At 32.1% G+C, this 13,936-nt stretch overlaps 2 protein-coding genes across 3 annotated transcripts; one reads left to right on the top strand and one right to left on the bottom strand.

Annotated features, from left to right (window-relative positions):
- The first annotated feature begins 5,378 nt into the window (after positions 1–5,378).
- On the top strand, positions 5,379–6,174 carry LOC25497723 (uncharacterized). Its single transcript, XM_013592432.3, has one exon. The coding sequence runs from the start codon at positions 5,524–5,526 to the stop codon at positions 5,935–5,937; it is 414 nt and encodes a 137-aa protein (XP_013447886.1). The 5' UTR covers positions 5,379–5,523; the 3' UTR covers positions 5,938–6,174.
- LOC11432982 (transcription initiation factor TFIID subunit 6) lies at positions 6,121–13,438 on the bottom strand. 2 transcript variants are annotated; one of them, XM_039827740.1, is made up of 14 exons: positions 13,280–13,438; positions 13,029–13,176; positions 11,879–11,965; positions 10,822–10,923; positions 10,626–10,734; positions 10,150–10,253; positions 9,931–10,068; positions 9,740–9,835; positions 9,297–9,421; positions 8,514–8,646; positions 7,689–7,814; positions 7,475–7,586; positions 6,619–6,822; positions 6,129–6,564 (listed from the first exon to the last, which is right to left on the bottom strand). In XM_039827740.1, exons 2-14 carry the CDS (start codon positions 13,152–13,154, stop codon positions 6,392–6,394), a joined length of 1,635 nt encoding a protein of 544 aa, XP_039683674.1. In that variant the 5' UTR covers positions 13,155–13,176; positions 13,280–13,438; the 3' UTR covers positions 6,129–6,391. The 2 variants fall into 2 exon arrangements, with proteins under 2 accessions (XP_003621904.1, XP_039683674.1); XM_003621856.4 differs by having other exon boundaries at positions 6,121–6,822.
- Between the last annotated feature and the right edge of the window lie 498 nt (positions 13,439–13,936).

Below are 13,936 nucleotides of genomic sequence, written 5' to 3'. Positions count from 1 at the left end.
AGATGATTAGAAAAGAAACACTTTAATTTCGATTTATAAGAACACTTAAGATATATAAAATTGTACAAATTATAGGAGGATTAAACTTATGAGTCATGCTATGAAGTTATGAGAAAGAATGCTTGAGCAAAACCTAAGAAAAAAGAGTAAAGATAATGATAATCAATTTGATTTTATATCTTGGAGGTCAACATGGAAGCGTTTTACTTATTGTGGCATATGAGGGATCAAAAAGACATACACTTAGTTGTAATTTATTTGTAGATGATGTGTGATATAGTACAAAAAGATATTGCATATAAAGTCATAGAAAATAAAGATGTACAAAGGGGTCACGACTAGTGTAAGGACTCAGGGTGGGGACAAAATATTTTTCCATAACTATAGGACTCACCAAGGGTCTAGTTGAAGTCCTTATATTTTTACTTTACTTTTAGGCGTACCTACGAATCACATTCAAGAGTCGGCACCAGGATGCATGTTTTTAAAGATGATATAGTCATACTTTGAGAGTCGGATGAGGAATTAAATTGGAAGCTAGAGACTTGGAAGCAAGCCATAAACTTATGACTTTTACATAAGTGAAAGCTATACGTAGTATATGGAATGTGATTTTAGCAAAAGGTGGAACATTTCTATGTACAAGTAAATGTTAGAGATCGTATCATTCCACGAGTTACACCATATATATATGAATGATACAAAGTCTAAAATGATAGAGAAGTAGAATATGCAAACAATCGGCTTCAAGTGGAGCGTCTTAAATGGAGAGGATCTTGTGTGTTTTATAAAATACAAAAGTATTTTTCAAGATAAAGGAATTTTTTATTGTACAACAATAAGACCAAAGATGTAGTAGCAGCAGAGAGTGTTGGATGGTAAAGAGTGAATAAAAGAATAAAATTGGTTTAGTAGAGATGAGAATGTTGTGTTAAAAATGTGGTAAGACTATAGTAGAAAATATGGTGAAAACTCGGCTTTGATTGGTTTAGTAGAGAGTGTTGTAATAAGGAAGGATAGTCAAATCACCAGAGGTAAATGAATGTCTAGAAAAACTATATGAGAAACTATCAAGAAAGATTCAGAGAATCTGTTAGATAGAGATATACATGGTTTTGTCTAATGTGCACACGCAAATTAGTTTTGTACCACGCACAAACTTATTTTCCACCATTGTATCGTTAAATCTCATCATATTTCATTTAATTAAATAATGAGATTTATTGATCAAATGATTGAAATAACTTTGTATATGGTGCAAGGCATATGTTCTTTATACATCATCATATTAACATTAACGCTGTCATTTAATCGCTTTTTTTGGTGGTGGTCGAGATTCGAACCCTGGACTTTACATATATTATGCATTGTCCTTATCAACTGAGCTAAACTCACGGGGACAGGTCATTTGATCACTAAGGCTACATAGTAGGATGCCTTCAACAAAAAACTAAAAAAACGCTACTTAGTAGAATAAGATTTGAATGGTTATTATTGTTTGGTTTCTTTCAAAAGCATATTTTATATTATCGTCATTTACTACTAATCACGGGGCAAAATTAGGGGTGGCAAAATGGATGGATTGGATGGATATGGATTTGGATCCTAATGGATGGATCAAAAAAGGTTCATTAGTCCATTACAATCCACTATTCTTTTTTCTTAAAAAAAACCATCCAGTCCATCCAATTAGAATAAAGTCCATCCAATCCATCCATTATTAGATTTTAATGGATGGATAATCCACCCGATCCATAAATCAAAGTGTATATTTTTTTTATAGATGTATTATTTTTTTTAAATTTGTATTAATTTTTTTGATAGGTGTATTATCAAAAAAAATTATCTTATACAAAATAACTTATTACGGTCTCTTTTTAAAAAAACAGCTTATTTATATAAAAACAACTTATTAGGATCTCTTTTGAAAGACAACTTATTTATGAAAAACAACTTATTTATGCAAAAGAACTTATTATGATCTCATTTTCAAAAACAGCTTATTCAAAACAACTCATTTAAGCAAAACAACTTATTATGATCTCATTTTCAAAAACAACTGATTCAAAACATCTTATTTATGCAAAACAGCTTATTTCGATCTCATTTTCAGAAATAGTTTATTTATGCAAAACAGCTTATTATGATCTCATTTTCAAAAACAGCTTATTCAAAACATCTTATTTATGCAAAACAACTTATTTCGATCTCATTTTCAGAAACAACTTGTTCAAAACAACTTAATTATGTAAAATAGCTTATTATGATCTCATTTTCAAAAACAGCTTATTTATGCAAAACAGCTTATTTCGATCTCTTTTTCAGAAACAACTTATTTCTGCAAAATAGCTTATTATGATCTCATTTTCAAAAACAGCTTATTCAAAACAGCTTAATTATGCAAAATAGCTTATTATGATCTCATTTTCAAAAACAGATTATTCAAAACAACTTAATTATGCAAAACGACTTATTATGATCTCACTTTCAAAAACTGCTTATTCAAAATAGCTTATTTATGCAAAACAGCTTATTTCGATCTCATTTTCAGAAACAACTTGTTCAAAACAACTTAATTATGCAAAATAGCTTATTTTGATCTCATTTTCAAAAACAACTTATTTATGCAAAACAACTTATTTTGATCGCTTTTGCTGAAACAACTTATTCAAAACAACTTAATTATGCAAAACGACTTATTATGATCTCATTTTCAAAAACAGCTTATTCAAAACATCTTATTTATGCAAAACAACTTATTTCGATCTCATTTTCAGAAACAACTTGTTCAAAACAACTTAATTATGTAAAATAGCTTATTATGATCTCATTTTCAAAAACAGCTTATTTATGCAAAACAGCTTATTTCGAGCTCTTTTTCAGAAACAACTTATTTCTGCAAAATAGCTTATTATGATCTCATTTTCAAAAACAGCTTATTCAAAACAGCTTAATTATGCAAAATAGCTTATTATGATCTCATTTTCAAAAACAGCTTATTCAAAACAACTTAATTATGCAAAACGACTTATTATGATCTCACTTTCAAAAACTGCTTATTCAAAATAGCTTATTTATGCAAAACAGCTTATTTCGATCTCATTTTCAGAAACAACTTGTTCAAAACAACTTAATTATGCAAAATAGCTTATTTTGATCTCATTTTCAAAAACAACTTATTTATGCAAAACAACTTATTTTGATCGCTTTTGCTGAAACAACTTATTCAAAACAACTTAATTATGCAAAACGACTTATTATGATCTCATTTTCAAAAACAGCTTATTCAAAATAGCTTATTTATGCAAAACAGCTTATTTCGATCTCATTTTCAGAAACAACTTGTTCAAAACAACTTTATTATGCAAAATAGATTATTATGATCTCATTTTCAAAAACAACTTATTTATGCAAAACAACTTATTTTGATCGCTTTTTCTAAAACAACTTATACAAAACAACTTATTTATGCAAAATAGCTTATTATGATCTCATTTTCAAAAACAACTTATTCAAAACAGCTTAATTATGGAAAACAGCTTATTATGATCTTATTTTCAAAAACAAATTATTCAAAAAATCTTAATTATGCAAAACAGCTTATTATACGCTGTTTCGAAAAAGCTGTTTTTGAAAATGAGATTGTAATAAGTTGTTTTGCATAAATAAGCTGTTTTACATGAATAAGCTGTTTTTGAAAATGAGATCATAATAAGCTGTTTTGCAAAATTAAGTTGTTTTGAATAAGCTTTTTTTGAAAATGAGATCGTAATAAGCTGTTTTGCATAAATAAGCTGTTTTGAATAAGCTGTTTTTGAAAATGAGATCATAATAAGCTGTTTTGCATAATTAAGTTGTTTTGAATAAGTTGTTTTTGAAAATGAGATATTAATAAGTTGTTTTGCATAAATAAGCTGTTTTTGAAAATGAGATCGTAATAAGTTGTTTTGCATAAATAAGTTGTTTTGAATAAGCTGTTTTTGAAAATGAGATCATAATAAGTTGTTTTGCATAATTAAGGTGTTTTGAATAAGCTGTTTTTGAAAATGAGATCGTAATAAGCTGTTTTGCATAAATAAGCTGTTTTGAATAAGCTGTTTTTGAAAATGAGATCATAATAAGCTGTATTGCATAATTAAGTTGTTTTGAATAAGCTGTTTTTGAAAATGAGATATTAATAAGTTGTTTTGCATAAATAAGCTGTTTTTGAAAATGAGATCGTAATAAGTTGTTTTGCATAAATAAATTGTTTTGAATAAGCTGTTTTTGAAAATGAGATCGTAATAAGTTGTTTTGCATAAATAAACTGTTTTTCATGAATAAGCTGTTTTTGAAATTAAAAAAAGTGGGAGAGAGATGATTTAATTATTAAAAATAATTGTTTAGTTAAAAAAAAGGTGATAATCAAAAATATAATTATTTAAATAAAAAAGATTAATATTTTTTGAAGTTATCTATTAAACTTTTTTAATTTAAAGAGGTGATCCATTGGATTTTTAAATTAAGGTGGATGGATCAAATTCATCCATAGTGTTTAATGGATGGATCAAATCCAATCCTTTAACAAAAAAAAATTTTGATGGATAAATTGGATGGATATGGATCTCATGGATCATATTGCCACCCCTAGGCAAAATGTTCCGACAAGAAAAGAAAAATAAGAAGAATAAACCAAGAAGATCCTTTGTAAAGCATAATAATTTTAGTTCTTTGAATAATATTAAAATAATCAATGGGTACCCATTGTTTAAGACATTCAACAAAACACCACGTCCAATAAATTATTTCCAACCTACTTTACTCGTTTGAAATTGGCATACACTAAAACGAGGGCATTAGTCTTCCAACGCTGACTTCACGACCTGAAGTTTCATTGTTATGCAAATAATATATTTTAATAGAAATTGAGAAGAAAATATTTTATTAATTAAAGTAACGCTAATTATCATTTTACAATACTTCTCGAGTGAATTTGAACTGAATACTAGGTTATGAGATTAATTTTTTTGCCAATATAAGATAGAACATAAGTTTTTGTTTTTTTTGTCAGATAATCTAATGACTAGAAATTCAACTTTTTCAGATGAATAAATGAAATATTCAGAGTTTGAAATATGGCTCATACATATATTACGCAATGTCTCTACCAACTGACTTAAGTTTACGACATAGATAAAACGTAAGTGTTATAAATAATGTATTCATATCATCATATCTTTGGTATATCCGTGGATTACCGACACGGAACAATTTCAACAATCAGGAGCCAACAGTTGAAGAAAGCATCCAATTTTAACGGTTGGACTATAAAATAAAATAATAGATGCAAGGTACACAAAAAGCACATGGTTTCTATACCATGTTAGTAGTTAAAGAATATATTCTTCTGGAAACAATTGTTAATGGTTATATATACATGGAAGGATCCAACTCTTCTCATCAAATCACAAGCATTTGCAAACACAAAACTCTATTTGTCAATACAAACTACCTTCCATTTTTGACATCAAGTAGAAGTGAAAGATGAGTGTAGAAATTTTGGATGGTGCCACAATTGTCCATTTCCTTGAAGATGAAGAAGCATTTAATAGCTCGGTAGGAAATCGGTTTGCTCGGCTCGACACAAATAAGGATGGTCTGCTCTCCTATGATGAGATGTTGAAGGAGCTCAGGAGCTTGAGGGTTTTTGAAACACACTTTGGTATTGATGTGGATTCAGACCCAAATGAGCTTGCTCGTGTTTATGAGTCGTTGTTCATACAGTTCGATCACAACTTGAATGGCACGGTTGATCTGGAAGAATTCAAGAAAGAAACTAAGCAAATTATGCTTGCAATGGCAGATGGAATGGGTTTCATGCCAATTCAAATGGTCTTGGAAGAAGACAGCATCCTAAAAATAGCTGTTGAAAGAGAGTCCAGTAAATTGGCTGCTTAGATGCTACTATGATCATGCCAAAGATTTAAGTAATTCTACAAGTATTGAATTTTAACATTATTCTGTTATTCATGTTACCATCAAAACACCTTAGTTATACCGTTTTATGTTGCGAATTTCATATGTATGCATGAACTAAACTATCTTAATCTGTCACAAAAGGAATTGTATTGTACTTGTGACTGTGAGAATGATTGAAAGTTATGGCTGCAATATATATATAATTTGACATTTTACACAAACATTACATTCCAGTTCCTCAATTTCCAACAGGCTCTAACACCCGACACCTAAAGCTTCAAAATAAATTTCATGTGAAGCTAAAATTTCATTCAACAAAAAGAAAATTATACATTTTATACTAAGCGATATTAGTTAGTTCTCGACATCACATATTACCCACATGTTTTCCATGGTTTAACCATGAACAAACTTTGCTATAATCTTCCTTAGGTTACAAGAACATGCACATCTCACGATTCTGAATAAATGAAAGGATGTTTTCACCAAACAGCTCAACCAGTGATGTCAGGACACGTCCTGAATTCAGCTCATCTTTCCAAATATGGGCTAGGACAGAAGAGATCTTCAAATCCTGAGTATCACCCCCACTGCTTCTAACTACACCATCTGTAGTGATCTTATTATCCTGAGTATCACCCCCACTGCTTCTAACTACACCATCTGTAGTGATCTTATTTTTCGTCTCTCCAGATGATGACGCTGCACCAATTTTTAACTCAGCTGAAGAAGCTTGAGTTACTGTCTCCTCTTCCTTATGAGATGCTGAAGAATTTTCCTGAACTACACTAACCTCTCCATCAGTATCTACTTTCTTCAAAGGGGGCTGCTGCTCCAATTCCATAGGGCTTGCCTTGCGTTTATCTTCATGATCAAACATGAAAAAGGAGTCAGTATACGAACTAAGCATTAAAGAAGACAACTATGGCACTATCTACACTTATATATCATCACAAGTCGAATCATAATATTCCGTGTATTGTTTTTAAAGAATTGAACAAATAATATATTCAAGAGAAACAGTGTCTATTTCATCCAGTTTTCAGATTAATTCAATCAGCCCAGCTTCTCAAACGTAAATATTGGAAGTGTATCAAGAAATTAGAGAAAAGTTTGGTCAATCACTAGCTTACAATTGTTACATTGATCATCATATATCATTTCTATTTTGTTTCAAGATATCTCCACTGTATCTTTAAATTTTACAATTCGATACGATTTACATTTCTTGGTAAAAAAAAAAAAAAAAAGTTAAGAAATTCATTATTTGAACGAGTGTTTGATAAGCCATGATCGTTACCAACTTGACTACTGCTTCAGTTTCAAAAACTTCATTCATTTTAGTGAGATTCCAATAGTTTAGCATGCAGGTTCTTTCCTTTTGTAGGTATTAAACTCCATTAAATAAATTAACTATGCAAAAGGGGTTCTCCCTCTATGAACAGGTTTAAAAGTTACAATACCAAGACATTTACAATTGACCAGTATTTTCTTAGGCAATTAGGAAAATACTCACTAGGTGGAGAAGTAAGAACACTTGCACTGGTCTTCCAGACAGTATGTGGGAGAGGAGATGGAAAAGCTGGGAACAACTTTAGCGAAACGTATACACATTGACCTGCAGCACGCTGAATGAAACATTACATAAAATTATCAGACAATCATTATTATACGGAGACTGGTGTACTGATGCTTATCAGTTGTAACAAGTATCTGATAACATATCTTACCAGCAAGGCTCCATAAACACGCCAAGCTTCATGCCTTTTCATTTCATTTTTCTGTGTCTCAAGAAGCATCTCTGGTTCAAGAAGTCGTATATATGCTTCAAGATTTGGCAGCAAAAGAAGGCGAACCTACCTCCAAAGTAAGGAAACATATCAAAACCTTGGATGCAAGAATAGAAGCTGACTTGAGTTAAACAACTAAGAAACACAGGTTTTTCAAACGAGTCAATTAAATCCTTAAATAACAAAATTATGTTTAATACATGTTTGATAATAATATGAATAACAATCAAACATGTAGCACTTTTTTTTCTTTCCAAAAAGTAAAAACTTTCAGTTTCACAGAAGTCTAAATATACTGCATGTATTAAGTATATAAAGTAACAGTTTCTGTCAGACTGAACAAAATGGGAACCTAATGATATTCATGACAACATGCATACGGACAACTCACTGGAAGTTATAATTTGAACTAACCAGTATATCACATGACAGATTTGGAGAAATTTCATATGCTGATAAAATTAATTAAAATGAGTTGAGCATAAACGTTCAAACTGTTTCAGTCTGCCAATTACGAAGTTAGTTCCTCCTCCCTCATCTTTCCATAGCAACAACAGTGTCTTATTTCCAGGTGCTTAAAATATAGTTATGTGGATATATGAAAAGAAATTTCAATCTCGTATTCTGATACCATGTAGTACAATATTGAAACATAGAATAAACAAATGAACCGGTTTATTCATTTTTCTCTTTCCCAATATTAATCCTACTTTTGGTGTTTCACTAATTTATATTAATTGCAAAGAGCATGGAGAGGGACAATACCACATTGGGTCCTAGTGCTCCTAACCCCTGAATTGCACCATAGTGTTGTGTCATTGCCTTCTTTGGATCCGAGAATGCATTCAGCAATGTTTTTGACAACCGGGACTGTAGATTGCTATAAACATGTCCAAACCTGCATGACAAAAGCTTTTAAAATGATAAATTTACTATACAAAATGACCAACAAACAAGCTACCTAATAGCTCAAACGGGCAGGGATTATCTCCCGTGAGAAATCCACCGGAGGCTGTATAGTGTTAATCCATTCCATACCATTCATTAATTTTTAATAATTTAACCTCCATAATTTAAAGTGCGTGGGAGAGATTCCACTGGATAGAAATTTAACGGGAGACAATCTCCTTCCATCTCAAACCAGGTGAGATACCAAAAGTCAATTACCAAGACTAGATTTTCCAGTTAACAGTTTGATATTTCAAAAGTATGCACAAAGTTCAAAATCATCAAACGACAACGACTCCACAAGGAAATTGTTCGATAGCTCAACAAAAAACAAGTTTAAACAATACAAATTCACCAAATGAAAGGAAACATTGGAGCATGTCCTTGAAGTTGACCTACGAAAACAATGGTTCATTTGGAAGGAAATACAAATAGTCAAATCAACAACAAAGATATTATTCATTGGCTTTGCTGCAATAAAATGGAGGAAATGTGTAATGAATTGCAACAAGTGAATTGGATAGCAATAAAAATATCAAGTAAAAAAATTCAATTTCCCTTAACCGATAACATACAACAAAGAGATTGAGGATATATTACCTTTTGCATATTGATGCAACCAGGTTAGCCGTGAAGTCTCTAAGTTCCCAATGGTTGTCTGTCAATCTACTTCCCAACCTTTTAGCAACAAGGCAGGTTACAATTGATGGCATCAACTGGTGTAGCTGAAGCAAGCAAAAATTGAAGATAAAAAATTTAGAGATTGTTTCCCATGGGCCAGCCCACAGACCAGGCTATCAAAAACTAAATTTAGAGACCTTTTTTTTCATTTTAATTAGCTTTTATATTTTTTAGGTCAAATGTTATTATAACCATCTTGATGATGGAGCAAGAAATGGCAAATCAACATCAATACATTAGCATAAAGCATGCATGTGTGTTTCAGTGGCTCTACAGAATTCCAAAAAGAAAATGTTGATAACATTAATGTCATGACAGAACGAAGTATACAAATATGCTATACCAACAGGAGATGAACTTACATAAGGTTCAATATGGATATGAGGGTTTTGCAAAAGGCTATTAACAACTCGCATCAAGGCAAATAGAAGTGGAAAGTTACTTAAACCACGAGAAACCTGAAAGGAATGGAGAAGCACACAACTGTAAGGAGCTAGTGGAAAGCAACCCTTTCATTCTTATCCACCATCACAAGAAAAAGACATCTTGTTACCTCATCAGCTACAAAGCATGTGAAATAAGGAACCAATGGATGAAGTCCTGAATCAGTAGCCAAACTTACTAATGCTTCTTTAAAGAGAACCGAATCAGGCTCATTCAAAGCTAGCTCAGTCACTTTATCAAAATAGAGCTGCAAAATATATTAAGCTAACATAAATGAACTAAAGGATGATAGACAAGATAGCTTGCAGTGGCGTAATAATTTTGATACCTGAAGCTCTCTAGATAAGACATGCTTAACAGGTAATTTGATGTCAACTGGAAGGTTATCATCCTTCTGTTCATGCTTTTTGATATCCGAAGGAGCTGAAATTACTGCAAATAAAATAATGGAAAAACAGTTATTCTTAACAGATGCAGGGGAAGCACAAGTTATAGGTAAGTTGGAAAGTTTACAGAGAATCAATTAATAGGTTGGGAAGGATTAGATGCCAATATGAAAATAGAAAAACAACTTCAATAGTCACATATCACAATCTAACCACTAAATCGACAAACAATTCACGAGTGAACAGAGAATACATAAGACATGGTAATGATAACATCAGAAAAAAAATATACATCGACAGTTCTTCTTGAGCTATATTTTAGTTTACTTGAAACCTAGATAAGAGAATTGTAGCATAGAAAATTCATCTTTTAGCAACAAAAAAAAACTACTTGTAGCACTTCAGGTTAGATAGCTACCATCTACAGGAGCATTTTCTGGAATAGCAGGTTGCACTCCTTCGATGGCAAGCCAGTGACAGGTAAGTGCAGTATCAAGGGGAGCTTTTGGTAAAGCAGCTTCAATGACCTACAATTAACACAAGCTATAATTTAAGAAGGTGATGCATTCCAGGTTTAAATCTGATTGAAGAACGATGATTAATGTCTCCCTTACATCTTTTAAGTCTAGATCCTTGTCGTCAATATAAAACAAATCTCTGTGTCCAACAGCTCGTTTGAATCGTAGAGGACCACCAGATGCAAATCCATATATTGGCTGATATAAGAAAAAAACAAAAAGTGATGCTAAGATTAGAGACAAAAGGTAAGCATTTTCAAAAACAAGAGACGTTGCTAAAGCTTCTAAACAGTAGTTGTAACATGCATCACTCTATTTGGAAATAGCTGAAAATCATGGCACTTTAGTCCTTGCTGAGCACATATTCTTATATCCACAGTCAAGTTCTCATTCAGTAGAAAATAAATACACATCTTCCAACAACTTCAGAGGATGCTGACCAGAGTATGAAACATTAAGATACTTTAAAATATTCTCCATGTATGCTCTGAGATGAGGTGTGTCAAGTAAACTAAAAAAACAAGGATTGTATCTACATTCTAGAATTAAACATATCTTTTAAAAGATCAAAACAAACACGAAGGCATTTCTAAGCCAGAAACATGTGACAACTATATAAGCATGCATCTTTTATCACAGAAGAAAAATAATATCATCATGCACTCTTTTATGGTTCTTGAGTGTGCAGTTAGTTTGGAAGCTTAAATAAATAACAATCTAATCTAACAAAGTTATACGAAGAACCGCCAAAGAAAAAATGGGAAACAGATAAACTACTTTCACATCAAAGGCTCTACAATTAAGGACAGTGCTTTCCTTCTACAATAGTACAATTAAAACAAAATTGCTTTATGTCAATTATGTGTGGATATTATAATAAAGTACACTAATTCACAATATCCAAATTTCACAAAAATCATATAGGCTTTAATCCTTTTCTATCAGCACATGTTTATAGATAGGGTTCGGAGCTACTATTAGGAAAAAGACAATAATTGTTCAGGTCATACATAAGAGCTCAAAACATACTGAAAAGTGAAAATTTTGATAAGATTTATCATTAAAAAATTATACAATGGGTCGATTGATGCTAAATGACGGTAGAATTGAAACCTATCACTCACTTAAAACAAAATTTATTCAAGTCGCTTACTTCAACATTCTTCAAATTGAGTGCAGCATCAACATCATCTGCAGTCAGAGTTGTTCTCTTAGAGTGTCGCATGCATTTGATTGCTTCCTGTGTGAAAGTTTCCATTGTTGAAAGAAGATAAGAAAAAAAGAGAAAACTTATGATAACATAGTCAAAACTTTTTTATTTTCCTATACGAGCCTTGGCACAACAATAAGGTAAATTGAATCTCCGCTTGTAGCAATGTTGTCAAATAGAGGCACTATAGCAAAGCTGAATTTTAACAAACCACTATTGTTCTGCAACACGGGATTTAGTATATAGTATTATTAAATAATGGATATAGCACTCTAGTGCAGCGGAATTTGAACAAAAATCTATTTTCTGCAAACTGCAATTGACAACACTAGCTTGCAGGAGTAAGGTTCCATACATCTACCATTCCCAGGTTTTAACCGTGTGCATTAGGCCTCCCTAAATTATGAGAAATCTGATACAAAAGCATTGCATATCTATTATACTTCCCTACCATTACTACAAACCTCCTAAAGTTGAAGGTGTGACCAATGTCTTGGTATTGGTATCTAACACCGACACAACAGCACCGCATGTGACTACATTCAATCACTTCCATTTTCTCAAAGTATTAATTGTGTCATATGAAGAGCACCTACACGACACGTACACGTCCACAGTGATAGTAATTTGAGAAAATGATATAATTGAATGTAATCAGATCTATCGTGTCCATGTCGGTCACAAACACGATATGTAACATTCCGGTCCCACACAACATCAGCAGCTTTCTCGTCCCCCCACCCCTCATGTCCCCTATACAAATAGTGAGTTTTTGCCTCCCATGGGACTTGAACTCAGGACCCTGGGGATAATACTATGTTTCCTAGACTCCCACTACCAACATGCCTTTGATCAGAAGTGTCGGTGCCATAGAGCATGTCTCAGTGTCAATGTGTGTCTGGTGTTTGTATAAGTGTTTCAGAGTTACAAACTCACTTATTATCTAACCAGTCTCACTAACTAACTATTCTCCTAACACCGTGATTCGAACAAGAGCAAAAAGTGCAGGAGAAAATAATCTTAAATTTTCAACAGAACACGAAATCACTTTTTTTCTGTTCAATTTTTACTTCATAAAATGAAGAAACCTAACCTGCATGATCTGGCGCATACGGTATTCAACATCAGGAGCAACAGAAAGCGCAACATCAGGAGATAAATTGTTAATCCCAATACTCTGAGCAATAACCTCGATTGTTTCTTTAGGAACAATGCTCATATTCACCTACCAGTACCACTCACTGAAACAAAAACCAGTTATTTTTATATACTAATTTCAGTAGAAATTCAAAACCCTAGATTAAATTAAAACCATTGGTTACTAACTTATTAAATCGGTATTACCTTTGCAGTTTGAGATGCGATGTGAGTGCGTAGCGACTGAGGGAGATTAGTGTTAGTTTAGTTGGATGAAGGATGCGGTCATGTTATTACCTTTGACATATTTTTTTGTGTTATTATAGGAATTTTTAATTTTGATGGAAGATGGTAAAGTAGGAGAGTGTTTTTATACTGTTGCAGCTGCTTCTATTTTTATTTGAGTTTTTCTACTTGCACCTTAGTTAATCATGGTTGCACTCCAAAATGACAAGATTACCCTTTCATAAAATTTGATTTTCAAAAAACCTATTCCTTCTTTTTTGGTTACACCCCAAAACCCCTTTTCCAAAACCATAATTCTCCAATCGATCGATTGTGTTCTGCGAAGATTTTCAAAACCATACTTTCTCACGTCCATTCATGATTTCAAAGAAAATTCGAAGCAAATCAGGTTAGCAAGTGTTGTTCTTCAATCGATTGTGTTTTTCTTGTTATGGGTTCTCAGTTCTGCGATTTTGTGTTTTCCTTGTGCGACTCACAGTTCTGCGATTTTGTGTTTAATTTGCGTTTTTCTTGTTATGGGTTAGCAAGTTTTGTAAAATTATTTCTCCCAATTTCTAGTTTCAATTTTTTTTCCTTCAACTGCACTGATGCACTGTACGATTACGGTTTTAATTTACA

This window comes from Medicago truncatula, chromosome 7 (genome assembly GCF_003473485.1).
Source record: "Medicago truncatula cultivar Jemalong A17 chromosome 7, MtrunA17r5.0-ANR, whole genome shotgun sequence".
Classification (NCBI taxonomy): domain Eukaryota; kingdom Viridiplantae; phylum Streptophyta; class Magnoliopsida; order Fabales; family Fabaceae; genus Medicago; species Medicago truncatula.
Note: the sequence above shows the minus strand (reverse complement) of the source record. Positions and strands in the feature narration are given on the sequence as shown.

What these genes read in the sequence shown, in the direction of transcription:
- LOC25497723 (XM_013592432.3), top strand. Translation starts at nt 5,524, where the DNA reads ATGAGTGTAGAAATTTTGGATGGTGCCACAATTGTCCATTTCCTTGAA.
- LOC11432982 (XM_003621856.4), bottom strand. Translation starts at nt 13,154, where the DNA reads ATGAGCATTGTTCCTAAAGAAACAATCGAGGTTATTGCTCAGAGTATT. An exon ending in TCTTATCTAGAGAGCTTCAG is followed by an intron (nt 10,069 to 10,149) that starts GTATCAAAATTA and finishes TATATTTTGCAG; the next exon opens with CTCTATTTTGATAAAGTGAC. An exon ending in TGTTCTTACTTCTCCACCTA is followed by an intron (nt 6,823 to 7,474) that starts GTGAGTATTTTC and finishes TTGATCATGAAG; the next exon opens with ATAAACGCAAGGCAAGCCCT.